The sequence below is a fragment of the Monodelphis domestica genome, chromosome 5, assembly GCF_027887165.1.
Source record: "Monodelphis domestica isolate mMonDom1 chromosome 5, mMonDom1.pri, whole genome shotgun sequence".
Taxonomy (NCBI): Eukaryota; Metazoa; Chordata; class Mammalia; order Didelphimorphia; family Didelphidae; genus Monodelphis; species Monodelphis domestica.
Genome location: NC_077231.1, coordinates 303,022,588 through 303,039,141, shown reverse-complemented (window position 1 = coordinate 303,039,141; position 16,554 = coordinate 303,022,588). Strand labels below are relative to the sequence as shown.

General features: G+C 39.2%; 1 protein-coding gene across 15 annotated transcripts in view; it reads right to left on the bottom strand.

The window, feature by feature from the left end:
- Positions 1 to 16,554, bottom strand: part of RBMS3 (RNA binding motif single stranded interacting protein 3) — a 1,500,462-nt gene that overhangs the window by 13,026 nt on the left and 1,470,882 nt on the right. For 7 of the 15 annotated variants that reach the window (XM_056800925.1, XM_056800926.1, XM_056800931.1 and 4 more), the window contains 3 exons: positions 15,369 to 15,422; positions 5,501 to 5,581; positions 688 to 815 (listed from right to left, as the gene is read on the bottom strand). In XM_056800925.1, coding sequence (XP_056656903.1) covers positions 688 to 815; positions 5,501 to 5,581; positions 15,369 to 15,422 — 263 coding nt within the window. Of the gene's footprint in view, positions 1 to 683; positions 816 to 5,500; positions 5,582 to 15,368; positions 15,423 to 16,554 lie in introns of those variants that run through there. The other 8 variants (XM_056800928.1, XM_056800929.1, XM_056800934.1 and 5 more) reach the window with 4 other exon arrangements.

The following is a 16,554-nucleotide window of genomic DNA, read 5'->3' as shown; positions in this document are numbered from 1 at the left end:
CATCCAACACTATCTTTTGGAACTTATCTTCTTAACTCCAAGCTCAGTATTCTATTTTTTCTATTTATTCTTTATATGTTATTATATAAACTATTATATCGATTAATTGCCTAACCCTAACCCTAAACAATGAAAATTTAATAAATAACATTTTGTTTGAAAAAACCCTTCACAAGCATACAATCTCTTTAAAGAATTATATAAACTATTACATCTATTAATTGCCTAAATGCCTCTAAAAGTCCTTTCTCCATTTAAACCAGGGGTCCATAGCCTGGCATCCATGAAGCTGTATATTGTGTATTTGATTTTGATAAGTGTGTCAATACAACTGCTTTCCTTTGTAATCGCATTTTATTTTATACATTTATTCATTTTGGCAATTCTCTTCACTTTTGTTAACTGGATTTTCCTCTTCTATAAAATGTGGTTCAGTGAATAAAGGGCTAGATTTAGAGTCAAGAAGACCCATATTGATTCTGACACATACTAGATAAACAGCCTTGGACAATGTTCTTCATTTCTCCGAACCTAATTAGGCATCTGTAAAATGGGCATAATAGATCATGCTTATTGGGCTTGCTTCATGGGTCTTAGTGAGGATAAAGCAAGGTATTCCAACAGCTGTATTTCCTGAGATGCTGCAGTACTCACCCCCCACCCCCATGGGGAGGGCTCACTACTCACTTAGACTGTTGGTAGGAATATGCAGGCGTATGTTCATTGGACGTTTCCACCGCTATCTGCTGTTGTTGAGCACTGGCTTCCTGTGATGAAGGTGCAACTGTCTGGGGAGAGGTATCAGCAACAACACCCTGGGAGAGCGAATACAGGAAACAAAGTCTTAGCAGTTTTCACCATGACAATAGAGGATTTAACCATTTCCAGGCTCCAACCAGCTTAGGATGTATTCCCCCACCCCCACCCCTGCCCTTGGTCAGAGCAGTCCTACAGGACCATCAACATGAGCCTGAAGGTAGAGCCAAGCAGCAGACACCCTCCCCTCCCATCCAGGATCCCTGGCCCCAGGGAGGGCTTTGGAATTCATGCCAGCTGGACCATGACGCTGGCCCTCCTCCCAGGACCCCGGGACGACACGCTTCTTTGGCAGAACCACAACCAACTCCTTTTTAATGTTGAAACAGCTGAGGGCTGCCTGCCCCAAACAAGATGTGAATGACCACAGGCTCAGGAGGAGTTCGTGCCATGAGATGTGCTCGGAGCTGCCCTTTTACTGGCTGGGCTGCGGAGTCCCAGGTAAAACTGTGGGTGCCTCACTTGACCCACCAAATGAAGGCTTTCCTTTAAAAAGTAGACACAAGTCACTGTCCCCCCTTCCTGTAAACCATCTGCATGCCTTTCTAGATTGTCCAGAGGCTTCAGCAATGGTTGGTTACCTTTAACTTCTATTTGTAAAATAGACACACACAGATTTATGCATACATATTAACACAGGATCACATGTCTCATACACACATTGATATATGTATATATACATACATTTATACATATATATTACATACACAGTTGTGTAGGTATGCATGCAGATGCAGACATAATTTAGAGCTCTTTATAGACATGTAAACAAACAGATGGACAGATGATTGATGGATGGGTAGACAGATGATAGATAAAGATAAAAAGATGACAGTTACTAATAGAAGATAGAAACAGATGATATAGATAATACATAGCCAGACAGATAGATATACAGAGATAGATCGATAGATAGATAGACAGAAGGATGGACAAACAGACAGACAGAAAGATATACAGAGACAGATATATGGTCGATAGATATAGAGACAGATACATGACAGATAGAGACAAACAGATGATAGAAAGATGACAGACAGACAGATAGATAATAGATTGGTAGATAGATAGATAGACAGACAGACAGATAGATAGACAGACAGATGGACGGACAGATGGATGGACAGACAGACAGGCAGACAGACAGACAGACAGACAGACAGATAGATAGATAGATAGATAGATAGATAGATAGATAGATAGATAGATAGATAGATAGATAGATGGATGGATGGATGGATGGATGGATGAATGGATGGATGGATGGATGGATAGGTAGATAGATGGGCAGACATAGACCTGGATCTGTAATTTCAATAGGGACTTGAGTATGAGAAGCTCCTTCTATTGATGCAATTAGGCTAGAGTTCTGCTACTTCTTTTTAGGGAGTATCTCCTAGAATAGTGAGATTCAGTGAAGTGTATAAGGGCAGCTAGGTGTTACCATAGTGCACAGAACCCCAGGCCTGGATCAAGAAGACTCACGTTCATGAGTTCAAATTTGTTCATTTCCAAGCTATGTGATCCTGGGCAAATCACTTGGGTCTGTTTACACCAGTTTCTGCATCTGTAAATGAGCTGGAGAAGGAATTGACAAACCAGTCCAGTGCCTTTGCCAAGAAAACCACAAATAGGATCACAAAGAGTCAGATATAACTGAACTCATAATGGATAGGTTCATACAGCTGTTGTGTTATCAGGGGTGAGATTTGAACCCAAATATTTTAGCCTTCAAGACTTACCTTCTACTCATTATATTATGTTGCCTCTCATAATACATATATATATAATACATACACATATATCCACTTAAATTTGAATATATGTGATATAACAATATATAATGAACATATACCTACTTGTATATGTGAATATTTTATAGTGCAAATAAATAAATATATATGTATATATACATACACACATGTTGGTTCTCTAATCCTTTCTCTTTTTCCTAACTATCTCCAGATCATTACAGCCTTCCTTAACCCAGGATGGATTTCAGACTCTTTCTACTTGTCCTTCCTAGGCCTGTGTGACATCAGGAATGTCTCTGTACAATCCTGGGAGGGATGCTACTAATGCCTTGGCCTAGCACTGAGCCAGCAGAGGGAGCCCCTACACCCCCTCTCTGACTGGCCTTGAGCCCCATGCAAACTAATGATTCTGAGACCCAAATGCTTGCTTTTGCTCAGAAACAAAGATGAACAAAACCTTGTTTTGAAGGTTCCCATAAGGATTGTCTCTTGAAGAGTCAGAAGTGATTCCAGGAGTTTCCTTCCATGATCCTTGCCTCCATGGACTTATTCTTTTGATGGACATGTATCTAAGTGCATATCCACATGGAGAAAATGCTTATTGCCCCCTGTCTGCAAGTATAGATGAAGTCTGTCATGTGGAAGTCATCTTTCCTCTCTGTCAGCAGATGCCTACACCGGCTAAGATGATCTTGTCACTGGACAGATTGTATAATCCATACTTGGAAGTCTCTGTGATTTCTTTATAGTTATCTCCATGCTCAAAAAGAAATAGCAGGGCATAGTGGAAAGAATGCAGGATAGGGGGATGAGAGAATCTTTGTTTCAGTTCTGTATCGGTCACTCTCTATGTGACCCTGGCAAAGAACTTCATTTCTCTGAGCCTCAGTTAGCTCATCTGTAAAATAGCCTAGATGACCTCTTAGTTCTCTTTTATCTCTCATTTAAGATCCTTTGTGCTCTAGAGACCTTAATTTATTAGCTGGTAAAATGAAAGGGTTGGACTAGATGTCCTCTAAGATGCTGTATGATTCTTTTGACAAAGTAAGAAATCCTGTCTTGAGGTAGAGATGTTGATGGGAAGGTAGTAGAAATTATATATTCATGCAGGTTCATTTTGCTTTGGATACCCAGTTTTTGGACAATCATCCCATCTTCTTTTGTGTTTTCTTGGCAAAGAAAAACAACCTATTCAATCATCCCTCACCAAAACCAGAAAATTATTGACCCCTAAACTTGTTTCCCAACCTTCTGTTCCCATTTCCCCAATGCTTCTTATCTACATTGAAACTGATTTTTTTTGCTGAAAATATGTGTCAGTGTGTGTATGTGTTTGCGCTCTGAGTCTTCCAGACTTAGGTATTAGCAATCATTTGTGGGTACTAGCACCAACTTGGCCCCCACAAAAAGGGATCCATTTCAAAGGATCCTAGTTGAAGAGAAAGGATCTTGACCACAGGGCTATAATGACAAAAAGGTAACAGAAGAGGTAGCAACAGGAAAAAAGAGGGGAGGGGTAGAACCAGAAAAAACACAAAGATTTCAACTCCTTGTCTATAATGTTCTCCCTCAGTTTACCTTTTGGCATCCCCAGTTTCCTTCAAAGCTCAGTTTGAGCATTACCTTTCTTCATCCCCCAGATGCTATTGCTCTTTCCAAAGTATCTTGTAATTAAATGGAATGTATTTTATATTTACATATATATGTATATACTATTTCCAACTAATAGAATGTAAGCTCCTTGAAGGTAAGAACTCTTTCTTTTTTTGTTTTTAATTTCAGTGTCTTAAAACAATGCCTGGTACATGATAGGCCTTTAATAAATACCTGATTTGTAACCATCATCCTAGATACTCTTACTTTTTGTCTACTAGTCTTATTACGATTAAATGATTATTCTGGATTATATATCTATCTTCATCATCATCATCATTTTTTCATCTTTTTATCCATCTATCCTCTCTTATCACTCTTCCAAATATCTAGCTACACATCTGCTTATGCATATGAGTATATACCTAGTATCTCTATATATACTTCCATAGTTTCTTATATTTCAATCTACCATTCTCTTTCCCTCCCTCCATCCCTCCCTCCATCCCTCCCTCCCTCCTTCCTTCCTTCCTTCCTTTCTTCCTTCGTTCCTTCGTTCCTTCCTTCCTTCCTTCCTTCCTTCCTTCCTTCCTTCCTTCCTTCCTTCCTTCCTTCCTTCCTTCCTTCCTTCTCCATTTTTCTCCATACATCCACAAATACACACACACATTCATATACAAGGACAAAGATAAGTATGCTGGGATAACTACTGCTGTAAGGCATCAAGAAAAGCCTATCACTTAACTAGGGTGACTCAGATCAGAGTAGAGAAGAAAGAAAAAAGAGACAGAGCCTTCAAAAAGGATGACAATGCCATTAACTCCCTTTCTTATGCAAAGTCAAGGAGAGAAAACTGGTCATTCACTTTCTTCTTTCTCCTTCAATGGAAGTTAGGGCTCAAAGCTCACCTCCTAGAAGGCATTGATACATCATAACAACTATGAACATCTCTACGTGCTGTTGGGTGGGCATTCAAGGCTCTTGGATGGCAAGAATTGGGGAGGGCAGTTGTGTGGGGATGAGCCAAGATTGTGTTTCTAGGATCCCTTCTCCACTCCCCAAAGATGAAGAAAATAAAACTCAAAAGCCTCAGTGACTTGGAACTCAAGATCTTTGACTTGACTGTGTTACTTCATGCTCAAAGCCAAGCATGCCCATGTGGAGATGTCATATGCCAAAACTTCTAATGCCAATTTTAGCATCCGAGCTCAGTTGCATCCAGTGACTCCTCCATGTGCTGGGGAGGAGTAAGGCTGTTGGGTTTCTACATGTGGTTCCTCCCGACCCCCAACAAACCCTCCCCTTAGCTCTCCCTAAAAGAACAAAAGTAAACTTACTTCTATAGGGACGGCTGTTGGAGGCACAGGAGTGTACTGGGGAATGTAGGTCCCTTGCATAGGTGCGGCCGCAGTCATATACTAGAGGGAATCACAGGTAAATGCAGGTGAGTGTTTTGTATGCAGAGCAGAGAACACATCACACACACACACACAAAAATGCCTTATTAATTTTAGAATCATATTTTGACAAAGAAGAAAGAAATAACAGCATGGCACCCTACCCCACCTTGGCCTAAAGGGGTCCTGCCTGGGGATGTTGGCATCCACAACAAGAAAGGATCAGAGCAGTTAATTAAAAACACTTAAAAACAAACCACAAACACCCACCTCTTTAGATTACTTCTCATTCCCATGGAAGCAAGAGGTTCTTCATGAGAAGATCAGACTTTCGAAATATTCTCCTAAATGGAGTCACGTAAGTTGTGGCCAGCTGTTTTGTCAAATAATAATTCACACGGACTTATATTTTAGAAGCAGTTTTCTGATTGTGTGTTGTTGTTGTTATTGAGTCACTTCAGTTGGAGCTGACTTTCTCACCCCATTTGGGGATTTCTTGGCAAAGATACTGGAGTGCTTTGCCATTTCCTTCTCTAGCTCATTTGACAGAAAAGGAAACTGAGGCAAACAGGATTAAGTGATGTGTCCAGGGTCACACAGCTAGAGAGTGTCTGAGGCTAGATTTAAACTCATGAAGATGAGTCTTCTTGACTAGAGACCTGGCCCTCTATCTGCTATGCCACTCAGGGGCCCTGGCACTCAATGGGCACTTAAATACTTGTTGACTGATGATTCAGTAAGATATAGAAGTATCAGTTTATGTGAGATGAATTGGAAAGAGACCTGAATTTGGCATAAGGGAAGACTCAGTTCAAAACTTGCCTCAAATCCTAGCTGTATGACCCTGGACAAGTCATATCTTTACCAACAAAATGGGGATAATAATAGTGTCTATGTTACCGTGAAGTTATGAGAATGAAATGATATACATAAAGTACTTCATATTACTGTTGTCATTATTATTTTCATGTGAATGTGAGATATCTTTAGAATTCCATATGATTTGGATTCTCGTCATTGAACAATCCAATAGATATTGGATATTAGATGTGGGGGGTGTCTATGTGTCTATACACACATATTATATATATATATCACATCATATATATCTGTATATATATGTATATATCTACATCTGTATATATTATTCTTAAGCAGCCAGTGTGTTTCCTACATTTGACTGACAGACTCGGGCTTTAGGACCAGAATTTCTTGAGAAACAGAAACAAAAACAACAATTCCACAATATATACAGAAGAGTTTTCTGGAAAGTTACAAGATCGACCATTATTTATTCAGTTTCATTTACTGAGTGCAAATATTAGGGTACTGCATAAATACGCAGACTACGTATCTAAAACATGGCCACAGATCTTGGTTTTGTTATCTAAAGTGCATACTCATGAAAGGAAGGTATCTGATCTGAGAATCAAGTTCTAGGAAGGTTTACATTTTTACATTTATTTTTGATGATGGTTAACTACGTAAGCCAAGAATTTCTATTCTGGATTAAAATACTCATCGACCTCCTCTAGTGTGCTTTATCTGAGGCCAGGAATAGAAAACTAAATGCCCAAACAAGCTTGGAATGGTCAAGCCACACATCTTCATCTCTATCTCTTCTTCCTTTGTCCAGATCCCATTACTCATCCCATTTGGACATTTGGAGAGTGTATTTTTTCTTAACTCCTCGATGTGTTTATCACTTGATAGTATGTATTTCAGCTTTGGATGTTGGTACCTTTTTATCCTAAAAAGGAGAGCATCCTGAGGGCAGAGATCACATCTTACCTAAACCCTGTCTTTGCCCTAGCTCCAAGAGCAGAGCCTGTACACAGTAGGCACACAATGAATGTTTTCTGAAGGAATGAATACGTGTTAAGTGAGTATTGCTCATGGGAAAACGTGGTGAGGTGTATGCCTGGAATTAGGCATAGTGTTTCTAGTCACTGAGTAGAGTCATACCAATGAAGTATGAGCATCATATCATTAGCTCTGATCTTAGAAAAGTCAACTAGAGCCTTAGAGGCAGCATGTCTGAATGATGCACATCCTAGATGCCTATACTTTTATTGACTTGAGAGTTATAGTAAGAGAGTAAAGAGAGACAGGCAGACAGACAGACAGACAGCGACAGAGAGATAGAGTTCTACTTCACCATTTCTCAGGAGGATTTCTGAGTCATTGAGATACAAGTGACTTCTACCTGAACCAGAGTGGTATAGATGAAAGAAAGTTAGTTTTGGAGCCTGAGAGTCTGGGTTCAAATTTTGTCTTTGACACTTATGTTGGTGACCTTGGGAAAATTGATTTACCTCTCTGGGCCACTGGATGATTTCCTAGATCATTTCCAGGTCTAAATCTCCGAACCTCTGAACTCAATTGTAAATAGAGACTAGATCCTCTCCTCCCTTAGTTCACTTCTACTGACTGGGAGAGCCTGCACAGAGGGGTTAGTTAGGAGCCTTTACATTTGCTCAGGTCTTAACAATGTGTAAAATCCTTCTACTCTAGAAGTAGGGAATTTCATTCCTTATACTTTCATTCCAGTGACTAACACAGAGACCAGCATATAGCAGAGGTTTAATCAATACTTCTTAATTGATAGATTGATAGTTTTCAGTACATTATAGATTCAATGTATTTGATCCTCCCAACAACCCTGCAAGGATGTCAAGTTAAGCATTCCTCTCCCCAACTTACAGATGAGAAAACTGGGGCCCAGAGAAGTTAAATTGTTTTTTCCTAGATCCCTTAGATGAAAAGTGATGAAGTGAAGGGTAGTATTGATCTTCATTTGATTCTATACCTATTTCTATCTGTCTGTCTATGTCTGCCTGCCTGTCTATATATCTGTTATTTATCTCAATCTGTCTCTGTATCTGCCTGTTCATCTATCTGTCTCTATCTCTTGGTCTCTTTCTTGTGGTCTCTCTTTCTCTCTCCCTCTCCCTTCTCTCTCTCTCTCTCTCTCTCTCTCTCTCTCTCTCTCTCTCTCTCTCTCTCTCTCACTCTCTCTCTCTCTCTCTCTCTCTCTCTCTCTCGTTCTCTTTCTTGTGATCTCTCTCTCTTTCTCTCTCTCTCTCTGTCTCTCTCTCTCTGTCTCTCTCTCTCTCTCTGTCTCTATCTCTTGGTCTCTTTCTTGTGGTTTCTCTCTTTCTCTCTTTCCCTCTGTCTGTCTGTTTTCCTGTCTGTCTTTCTGTTTCTATATTCCTATCTCTGTCTCTCTCTGTCTCTCTCTCTGTCTCTCTCTGTCTCTCTGTCTCTCTCTGTCTCTGTCTCTCTCTCTCTCTCTCTCTCTCTCTCTCTCTCTCTCTCTCTCTCTCTCTCCATATCTATCTATCTGTCTTCCTCTGTGTCTGTCTGTGTGTATATCTAGCAATCAGTGGCTGTCAATCTGTCAGTTTTTTTTGTCTTTCTACCTGTTTGTCCATCTATATCCACATGTCTGTCCAAATGTAATGTCCTTCTGAGATCAGGAGCCACTTAATTCATTTAATTCTTTTTTTTTTTGTCATCACCAATGCCAAACAGTGCCTGACTTGTAGCTATCATAGTAGGAATTCAATCATGTTTGTTGATTCATTCACTAGTCTTTTATCTGGAGAGTCAGTGTTCTTTCTACTAGGAGAGAAAGGAAGAAAAAAGAAGGAAAAGGGGAATGGAAGACAAAGGAGAATGGGGGAAGCTTAAAGTGGCTCCATCACAGTTTGGAGGATGATCTTGCAGCATAAGGAGGTATCTTGTTAACAAGATGCATTTTGGGATGATCTCAGGCTCATAACATCATAGACCAGAATGGAATTCAGATATCATTGAATCCAATTTCTTCTTGTTAGAGAGAAGGAAATTGAGTCTCAAGGAGGTCCAGTAGTTTCTTCACAGCATCATAGACTTGGAGGGATCTCAAAGCCTTCTGGTCTAAATCCCTTATTTTATGAATTAAAGCTCAAAGAAGAATAGACTTTCCCAAGGTCACAAGATAATAATAATGATAATGATGATCAGACTAAGAAGAGTTAATACTTATGTATCACTTTAAGACTTGCAAGATACTTTTAATACATAAATTGATCCTTACAGTATGCCTGGGAGGTAAATGCTATTATTATACCAATTTTAAAGGTGAAGAAACTGAGGCAGAGAGAGGTTAAATGACTTGCTGAAGGCCACAGCACATGGAATAAGTATCTGAGGCAAGATTAAATTCAGAGCTCCTTGATCCAAGTCTGGTGGTCTGCAGTTGTGCCAACTAGATAAGAAGAGGCAAAAGTCAAGGACATTTTCCACTGAAAAGCAATGGGTCTCATACTTTAGAACTGTATTTGGTGGTGATTTCATTCCCATTCGTTCTATTGGGACTTGACGCCCAGCATATCCAAAACTCTTTTAAGAGGCCCACCCTGTGTCCTTGTTTTCTGTTTCTGGTCTGCTCTGACTCATGGAACTAATGGGGATATGATGACCCAGAATGAATTCAGCTCATACTTGGCTACACATGGACTGATTTGCCTAGTTTCCTCTTTCTGGCTGACTTGCTGAGGCCACATAAGGCCCAGAGGACATTCTTCTGGATAGCCTGGAGAAGCCTGATTGGAAACAGAAGAAGGACCTTTTTTTTTCCCTCAAGGTGCTTGAACACATTATCTGTGGATAATGTCTCATAATAAAGTTCTGGGGAGCTTAGAGGTCCTTTCTTGGGGGAAAGCCTCATAATAAATCCTTTATTGGAGACTCATGGAAAGACACAAACAAGAAAACCAGATGATGACAAGGCATTAACAGATCATTATGGAAATGTGGGGGTGGGTATAGAGAAGTTATTAGAATCTTCAGTCTGCCTGGTAATCCCAATAAAATCTCACAAAGAGGCAGCCTAAAACTAATAGGCAATAAGTGTACCCACCTGTAATTTTAACTTACAGCCTTGGGCTGTTTGTTGCAAATAACCCCAAACTTTCCCTGGGGCCATGTGGTTTGATTGCTTCAAGTACCTAAAGCAATGGTAGCCAAGTTTAATAATATTGGTACAAGAGAACATGAAGGTCTGGATGTCTGTCATTTCTATTTAACCTATCTTATGTATTTGCCTACTTAATCTGTTTATTTACTCATGCATTTATATATTTATTCATTCATTGGTTTGTCCATTAATTATTAATAGATTCTCTATTATCTCTATCATCTCTAAAGGATAGAGATTCTTAACTTTTTAACAGAGGATTAGAAAGGACATCAGTTTGAAGAAAAGGAAAGGAGATATGAGAAAACAGTTGCCTAAATGTTAAAAATTCACATACCTCCAAATTAAGAACACTTGACTACTAGGAGAATTCCTTGAGTTCAAGGATGTCTTTTCCACTTGTTAAGCTTCTCTGGGTTCTACTTATTGAAACCTTAATGAGAATGCTTTTCTCCTTAACTGGTGGCCCTGAGTCAACAAATGATAACAAATGGCCTCTCTTTGATGGGGCCTTCAAGTATTGAGCATCATAACTGACTGTGGTTGATTTAGGGATGTGGTCCATCCATTTTTTCATAGGTCAGAAGGATCATTTTCACATTCCCTGAATAAACCACAAATGTCTACTCATGTTTCAAAAAGTCTAGACATTGAATTGCTAATACATTTATGTAAGGGGAGGTAAAAAATGGTATATGGCTTGAGGTGAATTATTTTTTTCTGTAGGTTGGTCAATTTTATTTTTAAAAACAAAGGGAAGTAGAAAAGGAGAGAAAAGGAAAAGGAAGATAGAAAAGGAAGAAGAGAGGAGTGGGAAGGATTGTAAAGTTTTTTGTTTGATGGAAACATTAAAAACATGGTAGACGAAAGAGCGAGGAGAAACACAAAGGGATGGGGAAAAGATATGGAAGAAAGGTCAAGAGGCCTGGGCAAAGAGATGGAAGAAAAGAGAAAAAAAGAGAATGAGAGAGATGAGAAGAGAAGATAGAAAGGAAAGGAGAAGAAAGAGGAATATGAGAAAAAAGGAAGTCTATATTTTTTAAGAGAGCAGAAAAAAGTAGACTTTGGGATTCAGAAAGGCTCTTGATTCAGGTCATATACTCCCATCCTCAGGCTTATCATGTGGATTCTTTATCATGGTGTCCTTTATGGCCATTATCTTCACAATTGTCTTTTTATTATCAATAACTTTATCAAAAGAGATCATCTTTTCTTTAAATCAGGAAGAATTTTGGGAAGTCATACAGGACAAAGCTTATGTGTCACCAAGGATGCTCAGGTGTTTGATTGCTAAAGGTTAATATGGTGGTGTGCTTCATTGAGAATGTTCCAAATGAGAGAGGAGAGAGTCCCACTGCACTTAGCCCTGGGCTTGCCACATCTGGAGTACTCTATTCAGGTGTGGGTGCTGTTTTCTAGGGAGACTGTTGCAAAGCTGCAGGTGTCATTGATATGTTCAAAATCAATGAGTTTTTCTTAGAACTCATCCTTCTTGGCCTTTCTGAATCATCTCACATTGTTGACTACCCTCTCTCACACACACACCATCTCCCACCATCTGAATTATCTTTTTTTGTTACATTCTCTACTATTTTCTTCTAATGTTGTTCATTTATTCTTAACATCATTTTCCACATGATGTCCAACTATGGATGTATCCCAAGATTCTGCCATGCATGTATTTCTTTTTCCTATTCTCTTTTTTAGTGGTCTTCTAAACTCACAGGGGTTCAACAATCATCTTTTTATAATTGACTATATGACCAATATATTGACTTTTAGACTCTCTCCTGAGCTTCAGACTTGTATTGCCAACTACCTTTAGACATTTCCATACAGATTCCCATAAGCAGCTCAAATTGAGCATAGGCCAAACCAGCTCATTTCTCTCTGCCCAAACCATCATTTTTCAAATTGACTTACTGCTTTCATGGGAACCAGCAGCCTTCCACTCAACCAGATTCTGAGTTGGACAGTTATTCTTGACTCCTCACTGTTCTTTACCTCACATATCCAATCAATTGCCAAGTCTTATCAAGTCAAGTCTGCCTTCACTACATCTCTTTCTCTCTACTCACCTTATAACCATCTTAGGTCAGGCCCTCATCACCTCTGGATTTTCCCATCAGGATTTGATTTTGTACATTTGTACATAGGTCATTTCGAAGGAGTTTGTGGAAAGACACTCATTGTACTGCTTCCCAATGCTCCACCATCTTGGCTCTGCCTTCTTTTTTTGTGTAAGCTATTGCAATGGTTCTTTGATTGGTCTCCTGTCCTCAATTCTGTCCCCACTGCAATCCATTATCCACACAGCTGCAAAAGGGATTATCCTAAAGTGCAGGCCTGACTGCATCAATCCCCTGCTCAAAACTCTGTAGTGATTCCTTTTCATCACTCAGGTAAAATGGCTTTTTGGCATTGAAAGCCCTTTACCACATGCCTTTTACCTACCTTTCCAGACTTCTTATCCTTGACTCTTCTTCACATACTCTCTGTTGCAGTGAGACCAGCCTTATTGTCCTTGATAAATGGCATTCTGCTTTCTATCACCATACTGTTGTCAAAGCTGTTCTCCATGGCTGGAATGCATTCTCCTCTCCCCTCTGCCTCTCAAAACCATTGATTTCCCACAAAAGACCTCCTCCAGTCACTCTCTAGCTCTCTTTATAATGCTTTTCTCTCCAAAATTACCTTATAATTACTATATATCATTTTTTCACTCATTGACATGTATATATGTTCTTTCCTCCAATAGACTGTAAGCTCCTTGGGGACAGAGACTGCTTAATTTTTATATCTGCATCTCTAGCTGCATTCTTAATGATAATGGTTGTTAAGTAATTTTACTTACTCTTCATGTCATACCTAAATTCCTATTTTCCTTATTTTATTATTAAGAATGTATAGAGGGGCAGCTAGGTGGCTCAGTGGATTGAGAGCCACTCCTAGAGATGAGAGGTCCTGGGTTGACATCTGACCTCAGATACTTCTTAGCTGTGTGACCCTGGGCAGGTCACTTTGCCTAGCCCTTATTGCTCTTCTGCCTTAGAATCAATACACAGTATTGATTTTAAGACAGAAAGTAAGAATTATTAAAAAAAAAGAAGAAGGTATAATATGGGTATTAAAACAACTGATTAATGTCCCACATTTTTGTACATCAAGGTCAGAGGCTGACCAGCCAAGGAGTTAAGAAACATTGTGGTAGGTGCCATTGAGACCCTATTGAGACATAGTTACTACTGGCTTAGAGTCAATAAGATCCATGTTAAAATCTGTGCAACTTCCAATTACTTAAATGCTTGTAGCCTCAGTTTCCTTATATGTAAAATAATAAAGTTTGATCCCTTTAAGCTCTAAAACTAGGATCATCATAGTTATGTGCCTCTAGGTATGATACAACAATTCAAAAGCTCAGTTTTCTAGTCAGCAAAGTTGAGATAATAACAGCCCCTACTTGACAGGAGTATTGGTTGGTGAAATTAATGTTGACAACTTTGCTACCTGAAATCTGATCTATTTTCATTTCTGTGCTTCTCTTTTCTATGTCATCACATGTCATCGCCTCACTCATTGCTTCTCCTTGCTCCTGCTCTTCTTTCTGTTACTGTGATGTTTGAAGGGTACTCATTGTTAAGAAATTTTAAAAGCCTGTGGAAGAGTGGTGAGCTCTCCAGATGGAAGGTGCTTCAGAAGTGAAGCAGGCAAATAAATAAAGTTCTCTAGGTCACAAAGCATTAAGAAGAGGCAACAATTTCTCTTTGTCTTCTTTTGTCTTATTGATTTATTTGAAGAGCTTTTGCAGAAAGTTATATAGACACGTGGCAGAGTCAGTGATGTCTCCTAGAACTTCAAGTTAATCCTTTCTTTAGGTAACAGTTCTCTTCCCTCCTTCCTTCCTTCCTTCTTTCCTTCCTTCCTACCTTCCTTCTTCCTTCCTTCCTTCCTTCCTTCCTTCCTTCCTTCCTTCCTTCCTTCCTTCCTTCCTTCCTTCCTTCCTTCCTTCCTTCCTTCCTTCCTTCCTTCCTTCCTTCCTTCCTTCCTCTCTCCTTCCCTCCCTCTTTGGAAAAGAACCATTTGTAGAGGACTTTAATTATAGAAATCACTCAGATAAGCTAAGAGGCATTCAATTTAAAAGAAATCTTTTTTCTTCCCTAATCTGTGCAAAAATAAAATAAAGAGGGTGAAGGGACATTACAGTTTATGTTGAAAATGAGCTCAGACCCTGGGCCCCTAATGTTCATTCCATTCCCTCACAGAGCACTTCCTTCCAGCATTCTTGACCCCAGATGCCAGGAACATTCCTGAGAAGCAGATTGTAAACTCAAAGGGGGCAAATATTGAGGATGCTCTCCAAATGTTCCCTGAAACAGAGATAAGGCTCTGAAAGAGCCAAAATATTAATTCCCCTTCCCCTCCAATTTTTTTTAGGTCAAGAGAAATTTAGGGAGATAATTTAGTCTGTTCAACTACTTAAAATATTTATTCTTAGAGATCATGGAAAAAAGATGAAAAGAATAGGAGGGACAGGGAAAGGGGAGAGAAGTGAACATGCCAAGTGAGAGAGGAAACAAATGGTCCAGAGTTGGAAATGGTAATAGGGATATTTAAAGAGTAATCTTTATACAAAATTTGTACACAGGACTAACTGTATTATTCTTACTACATAAGGTGACAGCTTACATGTGCCTTCATAACAAAACTGTGTTCTATGTGGCCTCAATGGTTACCCCAGTTGTGTTAGCACCCTGAAGTTTCTGGGTTTTTTGTTTGTTTGTTTGTTTTTCCATCCAGAATTGAGACAGTTAAATGGAAGGACTTTATGTGGAAATGAACACATACCATATATGGAGAGCCATAACTAGGGTGGGGTGACTGGTTCTTGGTCCCAGGGCGCTGAAATTTAGAGGGCATGAGCATTTAAAATAATGATTTTTAGTTACTGTGCAACTCTGAAATTAATTATAATTACATTTTAACAGTAATTACACTTTTAGTAGTATAGACACTAGTTAGCATGAATAATTAAATAGAAACTATAGTAGATAGAATATAGGACCAAAAGTCAGAAAGATCTGAGTTCAACTCCATCCTCAGACACTTCCTAACAATGTGACCTTGGGCAAGTCACTTAACCTCTCTCTGCCTCATTTTACTTATAAAATGAGGATAATAATACCACCAACCTCCCAGAGTAAATCAAATGAGATAATCTTTGTAAAATGCTTTATAAAGCACTATATAAATGCTAGTTATGATGATAACCATGAGGATAAGGATCCTGGGATAAATTCTTCTTGTCTTAGTTGCAAAATGCCACTCTCTCCTCCCTCATTGCAGCATCCTTGAAATAATTTAGAATTTTCATTTCCTCACTACAGAATTGTTTTCAATATCAGAAAATCTAGAGATGGAGGGTAGCTCAGAGGTAATTTGGCTAACAAATCATATCTGGGAAGGCTCTTAGGAATCAGCCAATCTAACTCCCTCATTTTATACATGAAGAAATCATGGTTAGAGATGCGAAGTGATTTGTCCAAAGTCAAAGAGGTAGTAAGATTGTGTTTGAATACCAATCCCATGACTTTAATCCTTTGCACCACAGATCTTCCTTATGGGGCCAAGGTCATGGACTCCATTCAGTTGATTGCAAGGCATGTTTAGTGCTACTTGCCCTAGGCACCAAATCTGCTAGTAACAGCCCAGCTTTTCTAATAGAGTTACATAACCATTTTCATTTTGCCTTCTAGGTGTGACATGGAGAGGACTGCTAGTCATCAAAGGCTTTTTGCCTATGAGGTATACACTCTGGTTGGTCTTATTCAAGTTGGAAAGACTCTGAGTCCATATACAATCCCAAACCTTGGTGGGAAGACGTAACCATTAAGACAAAAGCTCTGGTTTTTAAACTTCATAAATGACTCCACTCAAGTCACACGTTTTGGTTTCACCAGGACCTCTGGCTCTCAATGACTATGCCAGAGATGTTGTTAAGTCCTACAGAATAACAAAGGTTTCAAATATAGTG